Genomic DNA, 20,214 nt, shown 5'->3' with positions numbered 1-20,214 from the left:
ATGCCTGTGGTGTAGATTTGGTGTCACTGAGCATCGCTGGCCCCAGATGTGGAGACCACCGGATGCCTGTGGTGTAGATTTGGTGTCACTGAGAATCCTTGGTCCCAGATGTGGAGACCACCGGATGCCTGTGGTGTCACTGAGCATCGCTGGCCCCAGATGTGGAGATCACCGGATGCCTATGGTGTAGATTTGGTGCCACTGAGCATTGCTGGTCTCAGAGCCGGAATTCACTAGCTACATGACCTTGGACAGGTTATCTAGGACCTTCAGCACTCAAGAGTAGTAGTAAGTAGATTTGTTGATAGGAATGAATCATCTGTGTCAGTCACATGACACCCTCCCTTCTTACACAAAATTCAGTTAGAATTCAAGCTCATCTAGTGTGAAAACCCACCTACCAGCAGAGTTAAAAGAATTATTTTGCTTGGAAGACTTTTAAAGTATATATTTTTACTTTTGTAAAAAAAGTGTATATTTTTGCTTACCTATAGGATCTTTGTATAAACTATTTACAGTGGAAATGAGAGCTTTATTGAAAACATTTTCATTTAGAGGAAGAAACCAGACACTTTCGAATGCATGATTCTCAGCAGCAATCATAATTATTTAAAGAAATGAGGTTTATTTAACTGTAAGGGTCCTAGAGTGACTTTAGCAGACAGGGACAAGGCATCAACTAAAGCTGTCTATTCAGAAGTAGTGAGGACATAGGCAGGGAATGTGATTGTGGTCCCGGAGGCGTTCTTCCTCTGCTGAAGAAAGTAATGGAAAGCAAGGCTGAGTTGTGTTTGTGGCTAAGGTGTGCTGAGCTGAGATGCAACACTTGATCAGTAGGTCCTGGCACGTGGATGTTTTGTACTTTTCTGGACAGCTCAGCAGGTGTCTTTCATCCTTTGCTGTTCTTCCAAGGAGAGGAAAGAGTGGGAATTTCTCGCTCATTCTCCACCGTATGCCGGAGCGAAAGGGGCTCAGGTCAGAAGTTGTTTCTGTCTAGGTGAAGAAGCCCATCTGCTGCCATGGAGAGGAAGAGTGAGTGCAGGTGGGCTTGAGGCTCTGCTGCCCTGGGATCCTCCCAGACCCCAAGAGGACCCCAGCGCCTCACATGTACCCAGACTTGGTCTGTCATCCTCAAATGGGGCCATGGTGACTGGGCACCGAAGAGCTCAGCTCCTGCCATTGGTGGCCCAGTGCTGTACACATGTGTGTGTCATAAGAAACATGTCAGCTGTCAGAATTAGGAAATGTGTCCGGGTGGCCAATAGATAGTGTTCACTCAGCAGTGGTGAGACATGCTGCCTGTTTCTAGACACTGCCAGACACAGCCTGGCATTCTGTGGGGAGGGTGGCTTTAGTCTGCTTTCTGTGGCTGCAATTGAGAAAGTCAATACACAGAAAAAAGGTGTATTTTGGCTTTTAGTTTTGGAGGTTCTAGCTTAGGCTTAGTTGGCACTGTTTCTGTACATCATGACAGAAGTGTGTGGGGCAGAAACTCCCCTCACGGCTGGATCCTACAATCCTCAAGGACACACCCTCAGTGACCTAGACTCCCATCAGGCTCAGCTCTTCCAAGTTCCTTGGCCTCCTGCAGTGCCAAGCCAGGAACCAGCCCTTCGGCATGCAGACTCTGGGGAGTCTGATATCCAGATTTGGACCATTAAGAGGTTGATTTAACCTGGGATCTGATGCATGCGTTGTTTTCAGAGGTGAGGTCCTGGGAAGCAGAAGCTGCGGAGTAAAGCTTCTGACCTTGGTGCTGCAGTTGGCGTGACTGGCCGCAGCATGGTGCTGCTGTAAAGAAAAAAGGGGGCTTTCGTTTGCCTCCGATATTTAGCAGAGAAGATAGAATGCTGAATCTTGGAATGTGTGTGTACATGCGCGTGTACGTATGTACGTGTGTGTGCATGTACACATGTGTGTGCATGTACGCATGTGTGTGTGCATGTATACATGTGTGTGCATATTGTATACATGGGTGTGTGTGCATGTATACATGTGTGTGCATATTGTATCCATGGGTGTGTGTGCATGTATCCATGGGTGTGTGTGCATGTATACATGTGTGTGTGCATATTGTATACATGGGTGTGTGCATGTGGAGACTAGAGGTTGACTGTCTGCTGTGCCCTTTATTGCTCCCCACATTATTTTTGGGAGTCTTTCAGTGAATGCGGAACTTGCCTTAGGCTGGATTGCCTGGCTAGGGAGCCCGTGGGTGTCTTCCTGTTTCTCTCCCCTGCTGTCCTCAGCATGTCTGACTTTTAGTGTGTTTGTGGTTTTGAACTGAGGTCTTCATATCTGTGCAGCAAGTTCTGTACCCACGGACCAGCCTTGCTGGCCTAGAGTGCTGAATCTTAGCCATTAAGTTCTGCAGCCTTTGAGCAGCTGCTTTCATTGAAACTATTATTTTTCTTTCCTATACAGTCTTGTTCGTCTCCGTCTCCACGCCACATCGAAGGCTTATTCCTTCCAAGTAGTTCTTCATAAATACTCCATTCAGATAATGTTGGAAATGCTAAGGTTTTCAAAAGTTAATGGCGGCAAGGAGGACGGGGCTGCAGAAGCTCTGCTTACAGCAGAGTGTGCCGCCCGTGGCCTGACTAGCCCTGTCCAGAGCAGTGAGGAGAAAGCAGCGCCTGTCACTCTGCTTCTCTCAGCCTTCTCATCCGTCACCTGTGATGGCTTTGGTCCGGGAGCACTGTGATGCCCAATGGCCATTCAGAGTGGATGCTGTGAGCATGCCGTTGGTTTCTCCTGTTAGGAATGTGGGCTGAGGGAGGAAGCAAGACTGTGTAGCGCTAGGAATTATCGTAATCAGTCACCCAGAAGCCACATGGCACTTACCCGTTCCTTATTTCATTTCCCAAGAAAATGACTTGTACCGATACCTATAAACTCCTTAAAGAAGTAATTTTTGGCCCCAGAGTGCTGAGTCAAGCAAAATCAAAAAGTATTTTGATTCAAGTTGTGTGGATAATTCAGGGATAATTCAGGAAAGTTTAGGGCGTGGTTGCCAGTCAAGTGGGAGAAGCCTAGCCTGAGCCAGCTAGTGAGGCCTTGTTCCTATCCTGCTTGCCACCCCACAGGAGCCCCTGGGGGCGGGGGCAGAAACCTAACATCAGCTGAATTAGGAGAGGAGGCAGGAAGGGGCTGGAGTCCTTAGGTGAGTTCAGAGAGGGCTGTGTGAGGTGGAGAAGGGCTGCGCCCTGTTCCGTGGGAGGAAAGAGGGAGGCACGGCCACAGTCTTTGTGGGTAACACTCGCAGGTTAGAGCCCTGTGACTCTGGGGCACCTGAACGTTTTCAGACTGTTCTTATGCCCCGTGTGTCAGATGTGCCTTGTGCAAAAGCAACGGAGCAGTGCTGGAGAGCTTGGGAAACACAGCTTCTGGAATATGACACAGGAGCGAAATGTTCCTTTCACAGTATGGCATGGGGGTGGGGGAGGTGGAGGGAGGTGGATGTGCCTGCCTGCCTGCCTGTCTGCAGATTAAGATCTGCGGTTGTGATCACTTAGGTAGGCTAGCCTCACCTGACCAGATGAATTGCCATTGGCCCTGGGGTCCCTGTGAATAGCTGCTAAGCTGTGATAATTTAGTTTATAGGTATGAGAGGGACCACCCAAAGCTGTAATGAAATGTGACTTTGAAGACTGGGGTAGAGGGTGTAGCTCAGGGTGCTCCCAGGCACACTCATTTCAGTGCAGCTAAGCTTTACTCTTACAAGCTCTGCCTGCATTTGTAAGTTTTTGTCTTAGTTGTGAGAACTTAAAAAGTTTGGCTCTAAACTGAACCTGTTAGCCCCAGTGGCCCCTCTGCGTGGAAGGTAGAGACGGGAGGGTCTTGAGTTCATGGTCAGCTAGACTTGGGTAAGGCTCTGTCTTAACCCCTGACTCCCAACGAAAATATTTTCCTGTATCTAGAGTAGTACCCCAAACTTAGATAGTGTATCTGTCTGCGATTTTCAAAAACCCTAAACAAAACACTGGGAGCCGTGGTCCCCAGAGAGCCAGTCTGCTAGCCGCAGCTTTCTCAGCTCCAGGGGCTGGGTCCTCACACTGGGCGGGGCCAGGAAACCTGGACTTCTCCATTTTCTTTCTGCCTGGTGTTGGCCAGCCTTTTCCTGTCACAGACCCATGCCACCTGCGGCAGAGAAAACTGCCCCCCAGAAGCAGCCACTGTGCTCTGCGAGGGAGCTTTAGGTGTCCCTCCGCTCCCCAGTTGAAGCCACTATCAACTAGCTCACAGTACTGTAGTTAGCAATTGCTTGACTCCATTTCCTACGGCTCTAACCTATGTCCCACCTGCCATTAAACTTCGTAGTCGACAAGGGGTAAAATTGCGGAGGACTTGAGATAGATCATGGCACTTAAAACAAACATTCTTGGGTATTTGTGGTACTTTGAATGCCACGAATGACCAGTGCTATGAGATGCAATTGGAATATGTATTCAACAAACATTATTAAATGCCTCCTGTGTCCCAGGAACTATGCCTGGGAGCCAGAAATAAAGACATAATTGGTATAATATTGACAGTTACTTTTGAAGTTATATCAAAGGAAACTGCTCCAACAGAGGACATAGACAGTTGACTAACTAGGCTGTTAATAGATCTTCATAGGCAACTGGTTGTATTTATAGAATGAAAATGCACTGAGCTAACTCAAGACACGCTTCGCTGACCTCTTCCTATGGCCGAGTCCTTACAAGGTTGCACACAAAAATGCTTCCTTGCGTCTTTCCCTCTGCTCTTTGGTCGTCAGCTGTAGTGGAAGACTAATGCTTTGCCCCTGCATAGAAAATCTTTACACACAGCCAGAGCTGCGAGAGAAATTGACTAGGATTTTGTAATTCTAGTCCCTTTCAATTAGCAGCAGATGCTGCGGGGAGAGCTTGTCTGTGTGGGAGCGTGGGACTAATGCTTCCCAGCGCTAGCTGAGGGATGCTACAGCAGGAGAGGATGCTCGCTCCCTTGGTTCACATGTCACTAGTGACAGATGGCTTGATTAACCACCTTTCTTTACTATCCAAGCGCATTGCTTATGCCCGGCTCTCTTGTTAGAACTTAACGAAATTCTGACTATTTTAAATTTTACAACATACTTAAAAATCTTAGAAGAATTTAGATATGTGAGCTTCCCTCTGCCCCCACTGTTATAAGTGTGTGCATGGTGCTTAATATTAAGTTAATGAAATTTTGCCTTTATTTTTATATTGTTTCTCTCGGATCCTAAAAGATAATGTGTTTTTCTTGGTTGTTTTTCCAAGAGGGAGTTTTAGGACCTCAAAGACTACCCAGTTATTTGGGGCTGTGGAGATGATGGTTCAGTTGGGAACGTTCCTGTTGCACAGACAAGGCTTGAGTTTGGACTGCCAGCACCCACATAAAAAGCTGGGTGCAGTGGAACATTTCTGTCACCCTACCACTGGGTGTGGGAAGAGACAGGTGGGTTCCTGGAGAGTCCTGGCCACCCAGGCTGGCCAAGCTGACCCAACTCTCCATCTCGGGTACGTTGAGGATCTGTCTCAGAAAGTAAGTGGAGAGCCCACAAGGAAGACTGATGTCCAACCTGTAACCTGCACACATGCAGACATATACATGTGACACACACACACACACACACACACAGATAGTGTAGCCACCATGCATGTAGCCATGCATGCAGGTATATATACAAGGGCAGGCACACAGTGTAGTCAATTTTGGCATGTACGCACATGCACACATGAAAAGTCAGACACTTAGATTGTGTAGTCAGCACTGGTATGCACACACTCATCACACACACCAAGTCAGACACTTAGATAGTTTTTGTTTTTGACAATTTGTAAAAAAGAGCATCCTGTAGCATCAGACGGCTGTATTCTCCCTTTCCCAGAGAGCATCCTGTAGTATCAGACAGCTGTATTCTCCCTTTCCCAGAGAGTACGCTATCGTTCAGTGCAGTGTGTGAGCCTGTGGCTTTAAAATTGATCCATCTGTCTGATAGATGTTTGTGACATTACCTGTGAGATGTTGTTTGATGTGTGAATGTTGATTTAATGGAAATATCATTTAAAAAGTTTACTTGCCACGACCTCTGCTTTTTTATTATTATATATATCAAGTTTTGTTTTTACCCCAGGAAAGAAAAGAAGTAAAGTCTCTAAGAATTTTACATATTTTTAAGAGTGTGGCTAAGAACAATCTAGCATATTCATATATCTATAGATATGTGACCCTTCTCCATGCCCTTGGTTGTTGTGGTGCTGTGTGAGTGTTTGGCTTTTGAGACAGTCTCATACTGTAGGCCAAGACGACTTGGAACTCATTGTGTAGCCTAGATTTGCTTCAAACCTGCGAATCATCCTGCTTCGAAGTACTAAGGGTTGGAATTATAGGCTGAGCGGCCATGCCTCGATCTAGGAGGCTATGTAAGTATTACCCTAAAGTAGAGGTTTTCTACATGTAAAATTCTCTTAAGAAAAATTTAAATTTACTGATTTCCTGCCGTCTTAGAGAAAGCTGGTGAGCAGAGCATGTGTTGGGAGAGGCCATGAAACGCTCCCTTGAAGGCAGTTTACCATCTTTTAAGAGCAAGGCGAATCTGAATTTGGGATGTTGGAGGATCACAACTGCTTGAAACGCACAGTGGCCGCATCTGTGTGAAGCGTTGTCGGAAGGTGGTTTTCTTTCAAAGCCTGAGTGAGGGTAACCTGATTGTCTTGTTTTCCCAATTTTCAAGTATGGTTCCCAGCAGAGTTTTAGCTCTGTCTTTGGTTTTGTTTTTGACTTGAGCTTTTGCTAAACTGAGTTCAGACTGCGTAGCCTGGAGTCACAGGCCTGGTCCTGTAGGTGTGTAGGTGGTACTGACTCTGTGTGTTGGGCCAGCAGCTCGGTCCCCAGTGTCTGCACATTTCCTCAGGCCTGTGAATGTGCACTGGGCTTGGCCTCTGTGCTGCTGCGCTGTGGTTGGAGACCAGTTCTTTTTAGGGGTGGGTGGGGGCAGGGTCTCCCAGACCTTGGGAAGAGCAGCCAATGCTCTTAACCACTGAACCATCTCTCCAGCCCTAGGGTCTCTCTTTGTAAACAGACTGGTGCTCCTCGGCTTTAGCCTCTGAGTTCTGGGATCATAGGCCTGCCACCACCACGGGCTCAGAAGTATGTCCACACTTCCCGCTTCTGGTCCTTTATGTCTCAGGAACTGCTCACTGTATACACCTCTGGACTCAGGTCAAACAGTCATTTTGGGCTGGGAGAAGGCTAATTTGTTTTTCTGACCTCAGGCAAGTTTTATTTATTAAAATGCAAATGAAATGCCACTACAGCTAAGCAGCTCTGTTCCCTGTTTCAGCCTTGGGCAGTTGCATTGCTGAGACCATGTCTTAGTCAGGGTTGCTTTTGCTGTGAAGAGACTCCATGACCATGGCAACTCTCATACAGAGAACGTTTAATTGGCGTGGCTTGCTTACAGTTTCAGAGGGCCAGTCCGTTATCATCTTGATGAGGAGCATGGCGGAGTGCGAGCAGACATGGTGCTGGAGCTGGGGTGCTTACTACATCTTGCAGGAAGTTGGCTGACAGTTACACTGATTGAACTTTGAACAAAAAGATCTCAAAGTCCGTCCCCATGGTGACACACTTCCTCCAACAAGGCCGCACCTCCTAATAGTGCCTCTCCCTTTGGGGGGCATTTTTTTTTTAAACCACTACAGACTGTATTATTTTTCTGAAAACTATCCTGACTTGTTGAGAGTTCTGGATACAGTCAGCACTAGTAAGACAAGGGGGCATCTCGCTCCTGGTCCCGTAGTTTTTGCTGTTCTATCCATGTTTGTACCCCAGGGAATGTGATGCTTGAATCTTTAGTAGGAATTAAGATTCTATACTGAAGGTATGAACTAGAATGGATTGTACTAAATGAAATTCTAGAGTTTATTAACTGTTTGGACATGCTAGATGCTGTCATCAATTTTTTTTTTCTGAAGAGCTGAAATATAATCCCATCCGCTCTGTCTTCACACTGTGAGATGTGCACCTTCATTGCCCAGGCCACCAGTGAGTTCTGAGGGGAGGAGGGAGGGCGTGTGTGGGCAGAGACGGAGACTGGAGCACGCTTGTCAACGGTGGCATCCAAGCTAATGGAGGGGGGAGCTATGAGAATAGCTCATGAGCGCTGTAGAAGGCTCGTTTCTGGAAGATAGCATTAACGGCACTAGAGGTGGAAGGGGTGGAAGACACCGGGGTCCTCATCTTAGAGCAGTGCTCGGCCTCAGAGCCAGAGCCCCGTCCTTTGTCTCCGTGACGCACGGACAAAACCTCTGATTCTTAGTGGCCACCGTCCTGTCATGTTTTTGTGGAAAGTTAGTTTTTGCTGGCCATTTTGCTCAGTGCTGGGAGACCACTGTACTTGTGACAGACAAGGACATCACCCAGCCTAGAAGTTGCAGAGACAGGATGGAGTGGTGGTGCTGGAGCACATGGGAAGTCAACCCTTTGGGGTGTCTAATAAAGCCATTTTGAAGTCGGTAGGATGGCCTTCGACATGCTTCCAAGGACTTTCAAATGGACTTAGGTCTAAAAGGTGTCCCGGCTTCCCTGTCGCCTGCTTTCTGTGGCATTTCCTTAATTCTCTACATTAGAGCCTTGGTCAGTCTTGTGGTGGGCTCTGGGAGAGTGCTGCAGTGTGTAGGTCTTGGATCCAGTGCTGCTCTCACGGGAGCCCCTGGCTGATAGGCCAGTCTTCCATCTCATCCGGGAATGCTGGGGTTGTGGGTGTCAGCCACCACATCCGGCTTTCCTCTTACCTGCTGAACCATCTGAGCGGCCTACATTCTGTTCTTGCAGTGAATGTACGAACTGTCTCGTAGCTGTCTGTGAAGTCACTGCCCTTGCTTTGTGCTAGAGTTTTAATATTTTTAAGATTTTGTAAGAAAAGCAGTTTTAGAGCGGTGGGTTTGACAACCACAAAAACCTCAGTTTCTTTTCAGCAGTGTAATTCCATCTTATATCTTAAAATCTTAATCTGGGAACAATTGTTTTTCAAGGGTATTAGAAAGGCCACCAACATCATTCATTCTGATAATTAGGAGAGATACTTTTTTTTAAAGCCCGTGAAACAGGAGTTCAGTGAGAACTTAGTTCACTTGTTCTAACATTTGAACCTCCATCTGCTAGAAAGTTCTTCTTTGTATCTTACCTATGTGCAGAACTCTTTGTTGTAGATTAGAGTCACCTAGGAAACCAGGCACAGTGGCTCACGATGCCAACGCCACATCAATCAGTCCCTGCTTGTTGCAAAGTCATTTCCGAGTGTTGCAAGCTGCTCACAGTGGTCCTCATGCACCAGCCCCTCCGGTCAGAAGCCGAAACAATGCAGTGGCCTTTATATTCTTTCCCACAGGTTCTCAGGTGGCCGGCAGTCCCTTTAGGCCCCTTACTATCTGAATCTGGAATGTTCTCTGAGGCTGTGTGCTAAGGTGTGGTTGCTAGCTGCTGGGCTGTGGGGAAGCGGCTGGGTTGGATGCTCTTGCCAGTGAGTGACTCGCCTATGGGTGCTGAGTTGATGATATTGTTTGGAGATTGGGATCCTGGCAGAGAAAGTGAGTTGCTGAAGGCATGTGATGGCGAGATGTGTCTTGTCCTCAGCTCCCTGATCTCCATGAGGTGAGAGCTTTGCTTCACTGTGCCCCCCGCCCCCCCACCAGGGCTTGCTTCATTTTGGAGCCATAAGCAAGGAAGCTGGCCAGCCTAGACTGGAGACTACAAACCATGAGCCAAAGCAAGTTGTTCCTCCCTTGAATAATGTCAGATATTGTACTGTCATAGTACTGAAAACTAGTGTAAGGCCTGGGAGCCTTTAGAGGATGGAGCTCGTTGTGTCTGAGAGGTACAGAGTTGGGGACAGGAAAGGAAGTGGGTAGGCTGTGGCAGAGGTGACAATCAAGGAAGGATGGAAGAAGAAATGAGGATTGACAGCAGAAAGCTCTGGGGCACAGTGCAAGAATGTCCCCGGCAGCGTCTGCCTGTGCATCCTGGTCGAGCTAATGAACCCCCAAAGGTGAGAAAGAATTGGCTTTGAGGCCACTGTGCTTCCTTTCATTCCCAGGGGATCACTACCCACTCACCGTCCACAGCTGAAGCATCGTTGGTAACTATCTACCTGTCAAACACCTGGTTGACGTGACCAGGGATCTCAAAGCATTCAAGTTGATGCATCTTGCTCTTAGAGTGTTGGCGGAGGCTGCTCATTCATTCCCAGCTGCCCAGATCTGAAATAATTACACAGAAACTGTATAAATTAAAACACCACTTGGCCTATTAGCTTATGCATATTTCTGGCTATCTCTTACATCTTAAATTAACCCATCTCTATTAATCTGTATATCACCACGAGGTTGTGGCCTACCGGTAAGGTCTCCTCTGGCAGCTAAATGGATTCTCCCCAACTCTATCTTCTTTCTCCCAGCATTCAGTTTAGTTTTCCCTGCCTAGCTCTGTTCTGCCCTGTCATAGGCTCAAGCAGCTTCTTTATTGATTAACCAATAAAAGCAACACATATATAGAAGGACCTCCCACATCATTGGAGGACTAGCTGGCCAAGTCCACAACCCAGAAAAGGATATGTCCAGTCTGTCTCGTGATTTTCCACCTGAGAATTTCCACCCAGGGATGTCTGACTGCAGGGGTGTCTTTGTAAAATGTGTTACATTAGTGGTGCAGGTCCATCTTAGCAAGACTGCAAGTGGAGATGGGAATATCCATGGCTCCAGTCTGGAGCTCCTCAGACAAGTTATGTGATCCTAAAAGGCATCTTCCGACTTCCACATTCTCTGAGCTGGCTGGGCCAGGCATCCTTCTGCCTGCTCACAGAGAGATAATGTTTCTATCTTCATAGTTATTATAGTTATTCCATGCAAATAAGTTCTCTGTATATCGTTAGCAGATTCAAAGTGCAATTGAAGTATGGAACACAATCCAGTACTTAGGGTGCCTATATATATATATATACATAAAATTATATACATACATACACACACTAGTTAGCCTAGTACCGTGGGCTGTTGTATGACTGCTGTGCCCATTGCTGTCTAGTATAGCAGTGTCTGTGCATGGAGAGGGCAGAGTGCTGCCGGCGCATTCTAAGTGTGTGTCTCATCTGTCCCGTTGGTCTTGAATTCTGAACAGGTAAAACTTTAATAAAACTAAGTAACACATGGCCACCAACTCTATGCTGAAAGCAGTGGATTAGAGGAAAAAAATATACATTTCCTATGGGTGCTGGCAGGGAAACTCTTTTTAGAGCAGTGTGGCAGAGTCTGTGGAGCGTTTGGGCCAATACAGAGCACCTTTATGCTGCTTCCAGGCTCGTACTGGTTGATGGGGTAGGCTGAGACCCTGCGTGGAGGTCTGGTTACATGACTATGCTGGAGCAAGACATTTAAATGTAACTGACTGGCCGTGAGATGCTGTGCAAGGATTCTGAACAGGTGATCGTATAAGCCACCATGTGGTCTGGAAGGAAGTGTGCAAAGGGTCACATGTGCTTGCACATCTGTGACCATTCCTCTTTGTTTCCTAAGGCTTCTGGGAGCACACACCCCGGCTAACATTTCTCAGAGCACTTTTCTGAAGTACTCTGTGTGTGGTGGTGCAGCTTTGACACAGAGCCCTCCTCCCCCAGGACTTGTGTCTCCCGAGGGCTGCAGAGTAAGGCCTGAGTTGGGGAGTGCAGAGCAAAATTTAACGCATAGATCCTCAGATCAAACTCACCCATTCCAGAAGAGATCTGAGACTCACGCCAGGCCTCCAGTGTCTGGTCCAGCCTTCTAACAGGGAATGTCAAGTTTGTAGAAACTGTGGGAGGGAGCACCGGGCCCTCCCTACGCCAAGTACTGTCCTGCACACCTGCCTGCTTCTCACCATCTCACTCCGCTCTTGAGATCAGGCCAATGAGATGTTTATGTCATTGAGGAGTATTGGAAATCTCACCACCCCAGAGGCAGGTCACTAAAATGTTTGTCAATTCTATCACTCCATTCTCTTTAATCAGAATTGTGTTGTTTGAAAACAGTGTGCGTTTGTATTTCAGTCCTATGTAAAGATGTCACTCAACATGGTCCTGCAGTGTGCACGCTCTTTACAGTTTACACAAACTGCTAAATGGATTGTGGTCTTTCAGTTACTTGGAAAACAGTTGGCAAAAACTAGTGTGTTTCTTTTCTGCTGCGTAGCTGAGGTCAGCTCATCAGCGAATAGAGGTTGTGGTTGGTGTGAAGCCCTGTAGGCAGAGACAGGCTGGGAAGGTCTGTGGCACGAGCCTAGTTATGCTTAGACTGTTTGCAGCCCCAAAGAAGCAACAAGAGGCTGCTGAAATGGCCCAAATCTGGTACTTTGCGTGAGGGATAGTGTCACTCAGCCCTTGCTTCAGGACTTGAAGCTCGATGTCCTGAGAGTCGTGTAGGGCTCCCCCAAGGGCTCTGCAGAGTGTTGGTTAAAACCAGGGTTCCTATGCTTGCTTCACTTTTCAAGTTCTCACCGACCCTCTAGAAACTTCTGCATATTTTGTTTCGAGTCGTAGGCTCCCTGTAGTCAAGCTGCTTTTGTTGGGATGGTGTCAGAGGGCAGATCCTGCAAGGCCTTGGGACTGATCAGCTATCATTATGGAAGAACAAGGTCTCAGGCAGGATGTAGTGGCTGTAGCCTCAGAATCGGTGCTTATTGTGGAGCGACCTGAAAGATGATACTTCGGAGTTCCTCCAGGAGCGAACAGGTAGAACTGTGGTTTCTGGCTATTCTAAGCCCCTAGCATTTTCGCTTATGGCTTTAAGCAGTATTTCTTCTGTACTTCAGAATGAGTGGGCTCGCATTTCACAGGCTCCTTCTTCAGTGAAAGAAGCTGAGAGATGAAGGGAGAGGCAGGTCATCCGCTCTTATGTGACATTGGGTGACGTGTGCCTCTGGTTTCTAACGGGGTGATTATGCTGGCCTAGGTAATTTTTGAAGTGCCATCTGGTTACAGGAAGTCTTTATTTCTAAAACAAAAGATGATTTGACCAGGGAAATCAGCTGTGCTCCCTCGAATCTGAAAGAGGGAACAAGTGCTGATCTGGTTGGTTCAGGAAACCTTAAGCACAGTGTCTTGAAGGTGTCCCTCCGTCAACCAGAGAACAAATGTCTCCGTTTAATGTATGACTATGTCGGGGAAAAAAATGCAACCCCAGTAGGTGAGCAAAGAGAGAAGGGACTTTCAGGGATTTGAAAGCCCATGAGTGTTTAGTATTTGCTCTCTCAGCATTAACAAGGTCACCTTGCTAATACATGTTAATTTTGAAAGTTTAATTGACCTCTGGAATTTTAATATCAACCTTTTTTGGTGTGTTTAGAGGTTGGAGCAGTCACAGAAGAAACGGAAGCTTGTGATTGGTGGAGCCTGGGCGCTGTCCTCTTCGAACTTCTCACTGGCAAGGTATGCAGTGACCTAGACACCTAGCGCACGCATCCAGATGCCACCCTGACTCCAAGTCAAGCGCGTTAGCCTTTCCTGTAGTCAGGGGCTGAGGAAAACTTCAATGTCAGAAGCAGGCAGAGGAATTTATCAAGATACTGATTTTTAAAAAAGCCCTGTAACATTGAACAATTGATGGCATTGGCAATCCTCTGCTTTACCATAGCTACCCAGCGAGAGGCTTGGCTCCTCCCCCGCCCACCTAGCGAGACCACATCTGTGGGGTCGTCACCGGCATGTGTTAGAGTCCTCTGGATTCTTTCAGGTTCTTGTCTGAATCCAGGGGACATTCAGTCTTAAAAAGTTAATGTTGACATTAAAGGTAGTGTTTTTCCTCCTACACCGCACGTTCCCCTATCTGTTCTAAGATGGGGACAGCGTGCGCTCGCTCCGATTAGGAACTTTTAAGCTTGACGCTTGAGGTTAATAGACCTTAGCCGAGTCTTGTGTCTGTTGCCTCCTCGCATGGACGCACTTTTGTTCAGGGTGTGGATTAGAAATGTAAGATCACCGTGGAGCACACAGGAGCTGGCGTTCGTAGGCAAACTGTAAAATGTGACTGTCCACGCGTTAAGGCACGGTGGTGGAGAACCTACACACTGGAAAGGTCTCCCAGAACATCAGTTCTTCCAAAGCTGTCAAGTCCCCTTGCAGCCTGTGTGTCGTTTCAGCTTTCTGGTTATGAAGGAGAAGGGACGGTGGCACAAGCCTGTGACGGGAGCATGGTGACTGTCAGCTCCTTGCAGATTTCTCTAGGCTCACAGCCTAATCTGTCTCGGCGATGCCGTGTTGACGGCTGTGCCTCCATGTTAGATGGTGTCAGCTCTCCGTAGCTGCTGCCTGTGTGCCCCGTGGTATAGCAGGGTGTGATGTGACTCGGGATAAGAAATGTAACTGATTGGCTGTTTCAGACGCTGGTGGAGTGTCACCCTGCAGGAATAAATACCCACACCACTTTGAACATGCCGGACTGTGTTTCTGAGGAGGCTCGCTCACTCATTCAACAGGTAATTGAATCGACCCCCGGGGTCAGTACCTCGGGCTTGCAGATCAGCAGAGCCCACGGCAGTAAAGCCATGAGGAAGTTATTTGGGGGTGGGAGAGACTCACGTACTGTTACATTCAGAGTGAACATGGCACATTCGTAGGACCAGAGGAAGGGCTGAAACTGTTGGAACTGATTTTTGTATTAAGTTGGGGCTTATATTGAGTCTGTTCCGTCTATTTATGGGGTGTGAGAGTAGATTACTTTGGGCTTGTCTGGGCTGCCGTTCCCCATCGTGCTGTGTAGCTGTTTGAGTGTTGTTCCTCTTTAATTCTCATTCGCACAGGGAGAGGTGGGGAGGTATTGTCAAGTCAGCGCTGAGGGCTTCCGCCCCAGACGGGCCTGGAGCCCTTGTCACTTAGTATGTGTGATATATATGTTTCTGGTGGTGGTGAAGAGAGACTGTTGAGAATTTAGGTGCAGTGTTTCAGAGATCTGAGCTCCAGTGAGCTGCTCCTGCTAATTCTCCTGTATTTAATAACTGTGTTGAACAACACAAGTCGTAGTGACCAGAGCTTTCCAGGCTGTGGGGTTCTGTAGTGTCTACAGTGTTCTGGCTAGGCAGTCCTGATGAAAAAAACTCGGCATCCCAAATGTTCTGAAGTCTGAAACATTTCGAGGGCCCGTGTGTGCTCAGGAGGTTTAGGATTTCAGGGTGTCTGAGAGCGTGTATTCAGGAGAAGATTCCTCACTTCTGCCTCTGTCCTGAGGCCGAGAGTCTGATGGGGGAGCACTGTGTTGTGTTCTGTTGTGAGGCTCTCAGCTCTGAGGTGCTTACGCTCCCATGAGAGTCTTACAGCAAGTGATTTGAAATGGCAAATTAAGTGAGCTAAAGTTATTCAACGAATATGGATGTTTTGAAATCAGTGGAAATAAAAATTAAAAGAAGAAAAAGGGGGGCATATGAAGAGAAAAATCACCTTGTGTTCTCCTAAGGAGTGTTTTTGATTCCATTTGGCAGTACTATGGGTGAGGCATAGTGCTGAAGCTGTGGGGAAGACCAGATAACTGTCCACAGGCAGGGCGAGGAGGGGCTCAGATGGGCAGAAACTACCTCAGAGTTCTGAAGTCACGATAAGGAGGCTCTAGTAGGTGCTGCGGAGGTATTGGAAAAGCTGTCCCGGACCGTGTGTGACTTTTGCTGGACCTTGAGCACAGTTTGGTGGGTGAGGCTACACATGGGGAAGTAGCCAGCTGGATCGAACGGATGCTAGCAAACACAGAATTTCACATTTGAAGCCGTATTTTAGAGTGAGTGGGTGGAAATCCAGTTACAGAGAAAGGCTTGCCTGCTTAGCTCCTCCCTGAGGTAGTGCGTGTGCTCCAGGAACAGGAATAGTTGATGCTCAACTCATTAAACTGCTGGTGTATTTCAATCAGCAGGTGTGAGGAGTCTTTGAAATGGGTCTAATATAGTTGAGGTATTCCCATTATGTTCATAATAATAGCCTTTAAAACACATCTTGGCAAGCTGGAGAGTTGACTCAGGACTTTGAGCACTGGCTGCTCTTTCAGAGAACCTGAGTTAAGTTCCCAGCACCCACATGGCCACCCATAATTGCAGTTCCATGGGATCCAACACCCTTTTCTGACCTCTGTAGACAACTGGCATGCATGTGGTATACATACATACATGTGGGCAAAACACTCGTAAAATAAATCAATCTAAAAACTCACATTTCAGGAACTTCTGATATAAAAGTTTTGTGAACAATTAGCTTTAATAAACAGTACTAGAGCTGGGTGGTGGTGGCACACACCTTTAATCCCAGCATTTGGGAGACAGAGGCAGGTGGATCTCTGTGAGTTTGAGGCCAAACTGGTTTACAGAGGGAGTTCCAGGACACACACACACACACACACACACACACACACACACACAGTACTAGTATGATTTAGAATGCTAGACAAAATAACTTCAGGTAAAAAATATTAGTATTTTATTTATTTTTTTACTTTTGAAATGGGTCTTATCGTGTAGCTCTGGCTGGCCCAAAACTTTAAGAGCAGGCTGACTTTGAACTTAAGTAATCCTACTGTCTCTGCCTCCTCAATGCTGGGGTTAGATTGTAGCGAGCTGCATGAAGCCACACCTGATGGCAATGTAGAGAGCTGCGTGGAGTCGCACCTGATGGTGCTGGCTCCCGCCCTCCGCGATCCCGAAAGCGAGTGCTCTCTGTGATAATCAACTTCTAATATCAACTAAGCCTGACTTATGCTATTATCACGCAACGACTGTCAGCTGCTTGCATATGCGTGAACCTATGGGCAGTGCCCACCTGGCAATCTGAGGTTGGCGGCCCAGGCCTACTTAAGGGCTGGGAGAGGTTTGCCCAGGGGAGAGAGGAGAGGAGAAAGGGAGGAGAGAGAGAGAGAGAGATTTTACAATTGTCGAAAGGTCCTGAATAAAAGTGCAGTGAGAAGAGCTCCGGTGGTCGCGTCATCCTTGCTGGACAAGGGTGGACGCGACAGTTGGTGGCCCGTACGGGGACAAGTGGTGCCGCGTACGGGGATCCTCCAAACCTCTCTCCGTGGAGCCCAGAACTTGCTGCAGTCAGGGGGTGCACCGGATAATCCTCAGGTAAAGGCTGGGGATCCGCGAAAAAAGCGGGTTTTCTGCTCTCGCCAGTAGAAGGGAGAGTGGGGGTAATGAGAGCTGCGACTATAGCAGACGGATCAAAGTGAGAGCCACGACCAAAGTGGACGGTTTAAAGTAAAAATAAAAGGAAGAATGGGATTTTAGAATGGGCGCTTCAACATCACACCTGATTTTTCTGACTCTTAACGAGCTGTTACGGAGCGCACTGGAAAAGTTTTTGACTAAATGTGACACAATTGCTCCTTGGTTTGCCGTCTCTGGCAATCTTAACGTGTCATCCTGGGACAAGCTTGGTAGAGATCTGAATTTTGCCGCCGAACAAGGTACACTAAGGAAGGGAGTTAGATTCATGTGGTTTGAATTACCGAGACCTCCTGAGTTTGCAGTGGAGTGTGAGCAGCTGCGGCTCCAAGGCCAAGCAGCGCTGAGGGTCTGCAAACCTGCAAACACCCAGGACCTGCCTTGAGGACCAACAAGGCCAGAACGCTAGGCCACTCCCAGCGTGTGCCTCAGGGCATAGAAGTGCAGCACAACCAGGGCTGTTCTGCGCTGCCACGCCTCCACCTTCCAGCTTGGTTGGGAGGTAGAGTCCCCTCCTCTCTCCAGTCGCTGCCGCGACCTGTGTCCAAGCGCAGCTGAAAATGGCAGTAAGAATGCAACGTCCCCGCTCAGCAGGAAGTAGCCAGACAGACTGACAACGCCCAAATTCCCTAAAACGTGTAAGTGGGGACCCTTCAATGGTTGCAGAGCAGCAAGCCTGCTTCCCTGAGTTCTGCTCCACTCCATGCACCAGTCTGGACCCAGAACGAATGCAGCTGGGGCAGAAAGGCAGCTGGAGCAGAGTTTTGCTAGGTGGCTGTGGTGGAAGGCACATTGCCTCAGCAGTCGGTGCCTAGCCTGGCAGATGCCACAGCAGTGCTAAGAGTATCAGCAAAGCAACAAGTGCTGGAGCTGAGACAAGCTGGAGCACAGACCCCACAGGGCTGCCCGAGAACGCAGCGTAGCTGCAGGGCAAGGAAAAGGTAATGGCAGTTTTAGGCTCTGCACGCTGCTGAAGAGTCTGCGACAGAGCGAATTTAAATCAAGAGACTGCCCTATTGTAAGAGCAGGTACCTGTGTGTACTGTTTTAGCCAAAGGGTTGGTAGAATACCATAGCCCAAATGGGAGGTTGGGTCTAGTGGTGATTAGGAACCCTACTGCTGGCAATCTCAATGCCTGTTGTCATGGGCATTTATCTTTAAATCCTGTGTAAGATCAGACAACCCATGAGAATGCAGCATATGGTCACTTAGCAGAAGCAGGATCAGCTGAGCTGCTAGGGAAGCCAAAGAGGTGCACGAGGAGAAGGTGTCTTCCATGCACTCAGCTGACAAGAATGAATGTGCCACGGGGGTATGGCAGCTGGGGTATGTTAAGAGAGGCAAGTCCATACCCTAGTCTGTCAGACATTTCTATCCATCCAGGGCTGTGTGTGACCAGCATTCAGTATGAAAGATTAACCCATGCAGCTAATCTGTCTAAAGAATTGTCTAGATATCTTTTAGGTAATTGGTCTGGTGAATTCGAAAACAACTGGAAAAGCTGCGGATGACGATTGCGACTGCAGATTCCACACGCATGGATACCAGCCTGGCAGAAGGACTATCCTCCTGGATCACTCCATGGATCATCTGAAGGAGTGGGCGGGAGTAGGAGCCCTAACAGGCTTAATGGTGCTTGCCTCCCTGGTATGCCTGTGGTGCGTCTGTCACGTAAGGGTTTCACAGCATTGCAATGCAGTTATGATCATTCAGGCCTTCACGGTCATTGAAGCAGGACAGTCTCCCCAAGTTTGGCTATCTTAAAAGAGATAGAAGCGAGCACAGGATGCGAGGCTTGCGCACTGCACTTGAGGTAAGCATACATCAACCTCAAGAAGAGCAAGTCTGATTGCATGTGGGTTGGTGTCTAACTCCCACCTCTGTAAAAAGACACCGGACAGGTCTAGTGTTCGCTGGGTGGATGACACCTGGACGGACACTAGCACATGTTCCATTTTTAACAGAGATCAGACCTCTACTCTTGCCTGTAGCTTTACAAAACAAAAAGGGGGAACTGTAGCGAGCTGCATGAAGCCACACCTGATGGCAATGTAGAGAGCTGCGTGGAGTCGCACCTGATGGTGCTGGCTCCCGCCCTCCGCGATCCCGAAAGCGAGTGCTCTCTGTGATAATCAACTTCTAATATCAACTAAGCCTGACTTATGCTATTATCACGCAACGACTGTCAGCTGCTTGCATATGCGTGAACCTATGGGCAGTGCCCACCTGGCAATCTGAGGTTGGCGGCCCAGGCCTACTTAAGGGCTGGGAGAGGTTTGCCCAGGGGAGAGAGGAGAGGAGAAAGGGAGGAGAGAGAGAGAGAGAGATTTTACAATTGTCGAAAGGTCCTGAATAAAAGTGCAGTGAGAAGAGCTCCGGTGGTCGCGTCATCCTTGCTGGACAAGGGTGGACGCGACATTAGATGTGTATCCACATCCCAGGTACTTGTGTAGAAATATGTGGCTGGTCACATCCAAGTGAAGGAATGGCTTCTCAGACTCTAATCACACATCAGGGACTGTGATGCCATGTTGTGTTATAGGTTCTGGAGTCAATGTGCTTGAATTCAAGCCCTGCTTGGCAACCTAATACCTGTGTGATCTTATTAAGCAGGTTACTAGTTTCCGTACAAAAGGAACAAAGGGTGGCTGCCGGCAGAGTTACAGTGGGTTGAGTGCCTAAGTCCACCCGTGTTACCCAGTTAGGCTAATGGCTTGCCTGCGACAAGTGCAATGCTCAAGTCTTAATTATTGTAGAAGGGCAGGGTTGAGGCTCATGACTTCTGTAATTTGATGGGGCACATGCTTGCATTATGGGGCTGCTGATGCAGGAATCTGGCAACTGCTGGTTTTGCAGGGGAAAGGCTTAGAAGTTGTGGACTAGAAATGAGCCAAAATTAGTTACACACATGCACGCAACTGTCAGAAAGGGTTCTAAAGCCAGGGACTAGCACACACAGTTGTTACACACATGCACGCAACTGTCAGAAAGGATTCTAAAGCC

The 20,214-nt window shown here is 47.9% G+C and overlaps 1 protein-coding gene across 9 annotated transcripts in view; it reads left to right on the top strand.

Annotated features, from left to right (window-relative positions):
* The window catches only part of Rps6kc1 (ribosomal protein S6 kinase C1), a 190,815-nt gene that overhangs the window by 119,757 nt on the left and 50,844 nt on the right, over window positions 1-20,214 (top strand). For all 9 annotated transcript variants that reach the window (XM_057770939.1, XM_057770940.1, XM_057770945.1 and 6 more), the window contains 2 exons: window positions 13,365-13,447; window positions 14,398-14,493. In XM_057770939.1, the coding sequence (XP_057626922.1) occupies window positions 13,365-13,447; window positions 14,398-14,493 (179 nt within the window). The remainder of the gene's footprint in view (window positions 1-13,364; window positions 13,448-14,397; window positions 14,494-20,214) is intronic.

This window comes from Chionomys nivalis, chromosome 5 (genome assembly GCF_950005125.1).
Source record: "Chionomys nivalis chromosome 5, mChiNiv1.1, whole genome shotgun sequence".
In the NCBI taxonomy this organism is placed as follows: Eukaryota; Metazoa; Chordata; class Mammalia; order Rodentia; family Cricetidae; genus Chionomys; species Chionomys nivalis.
This window is presented reverse-complemented; position numbering and strand designations above follow the sequence as displayed.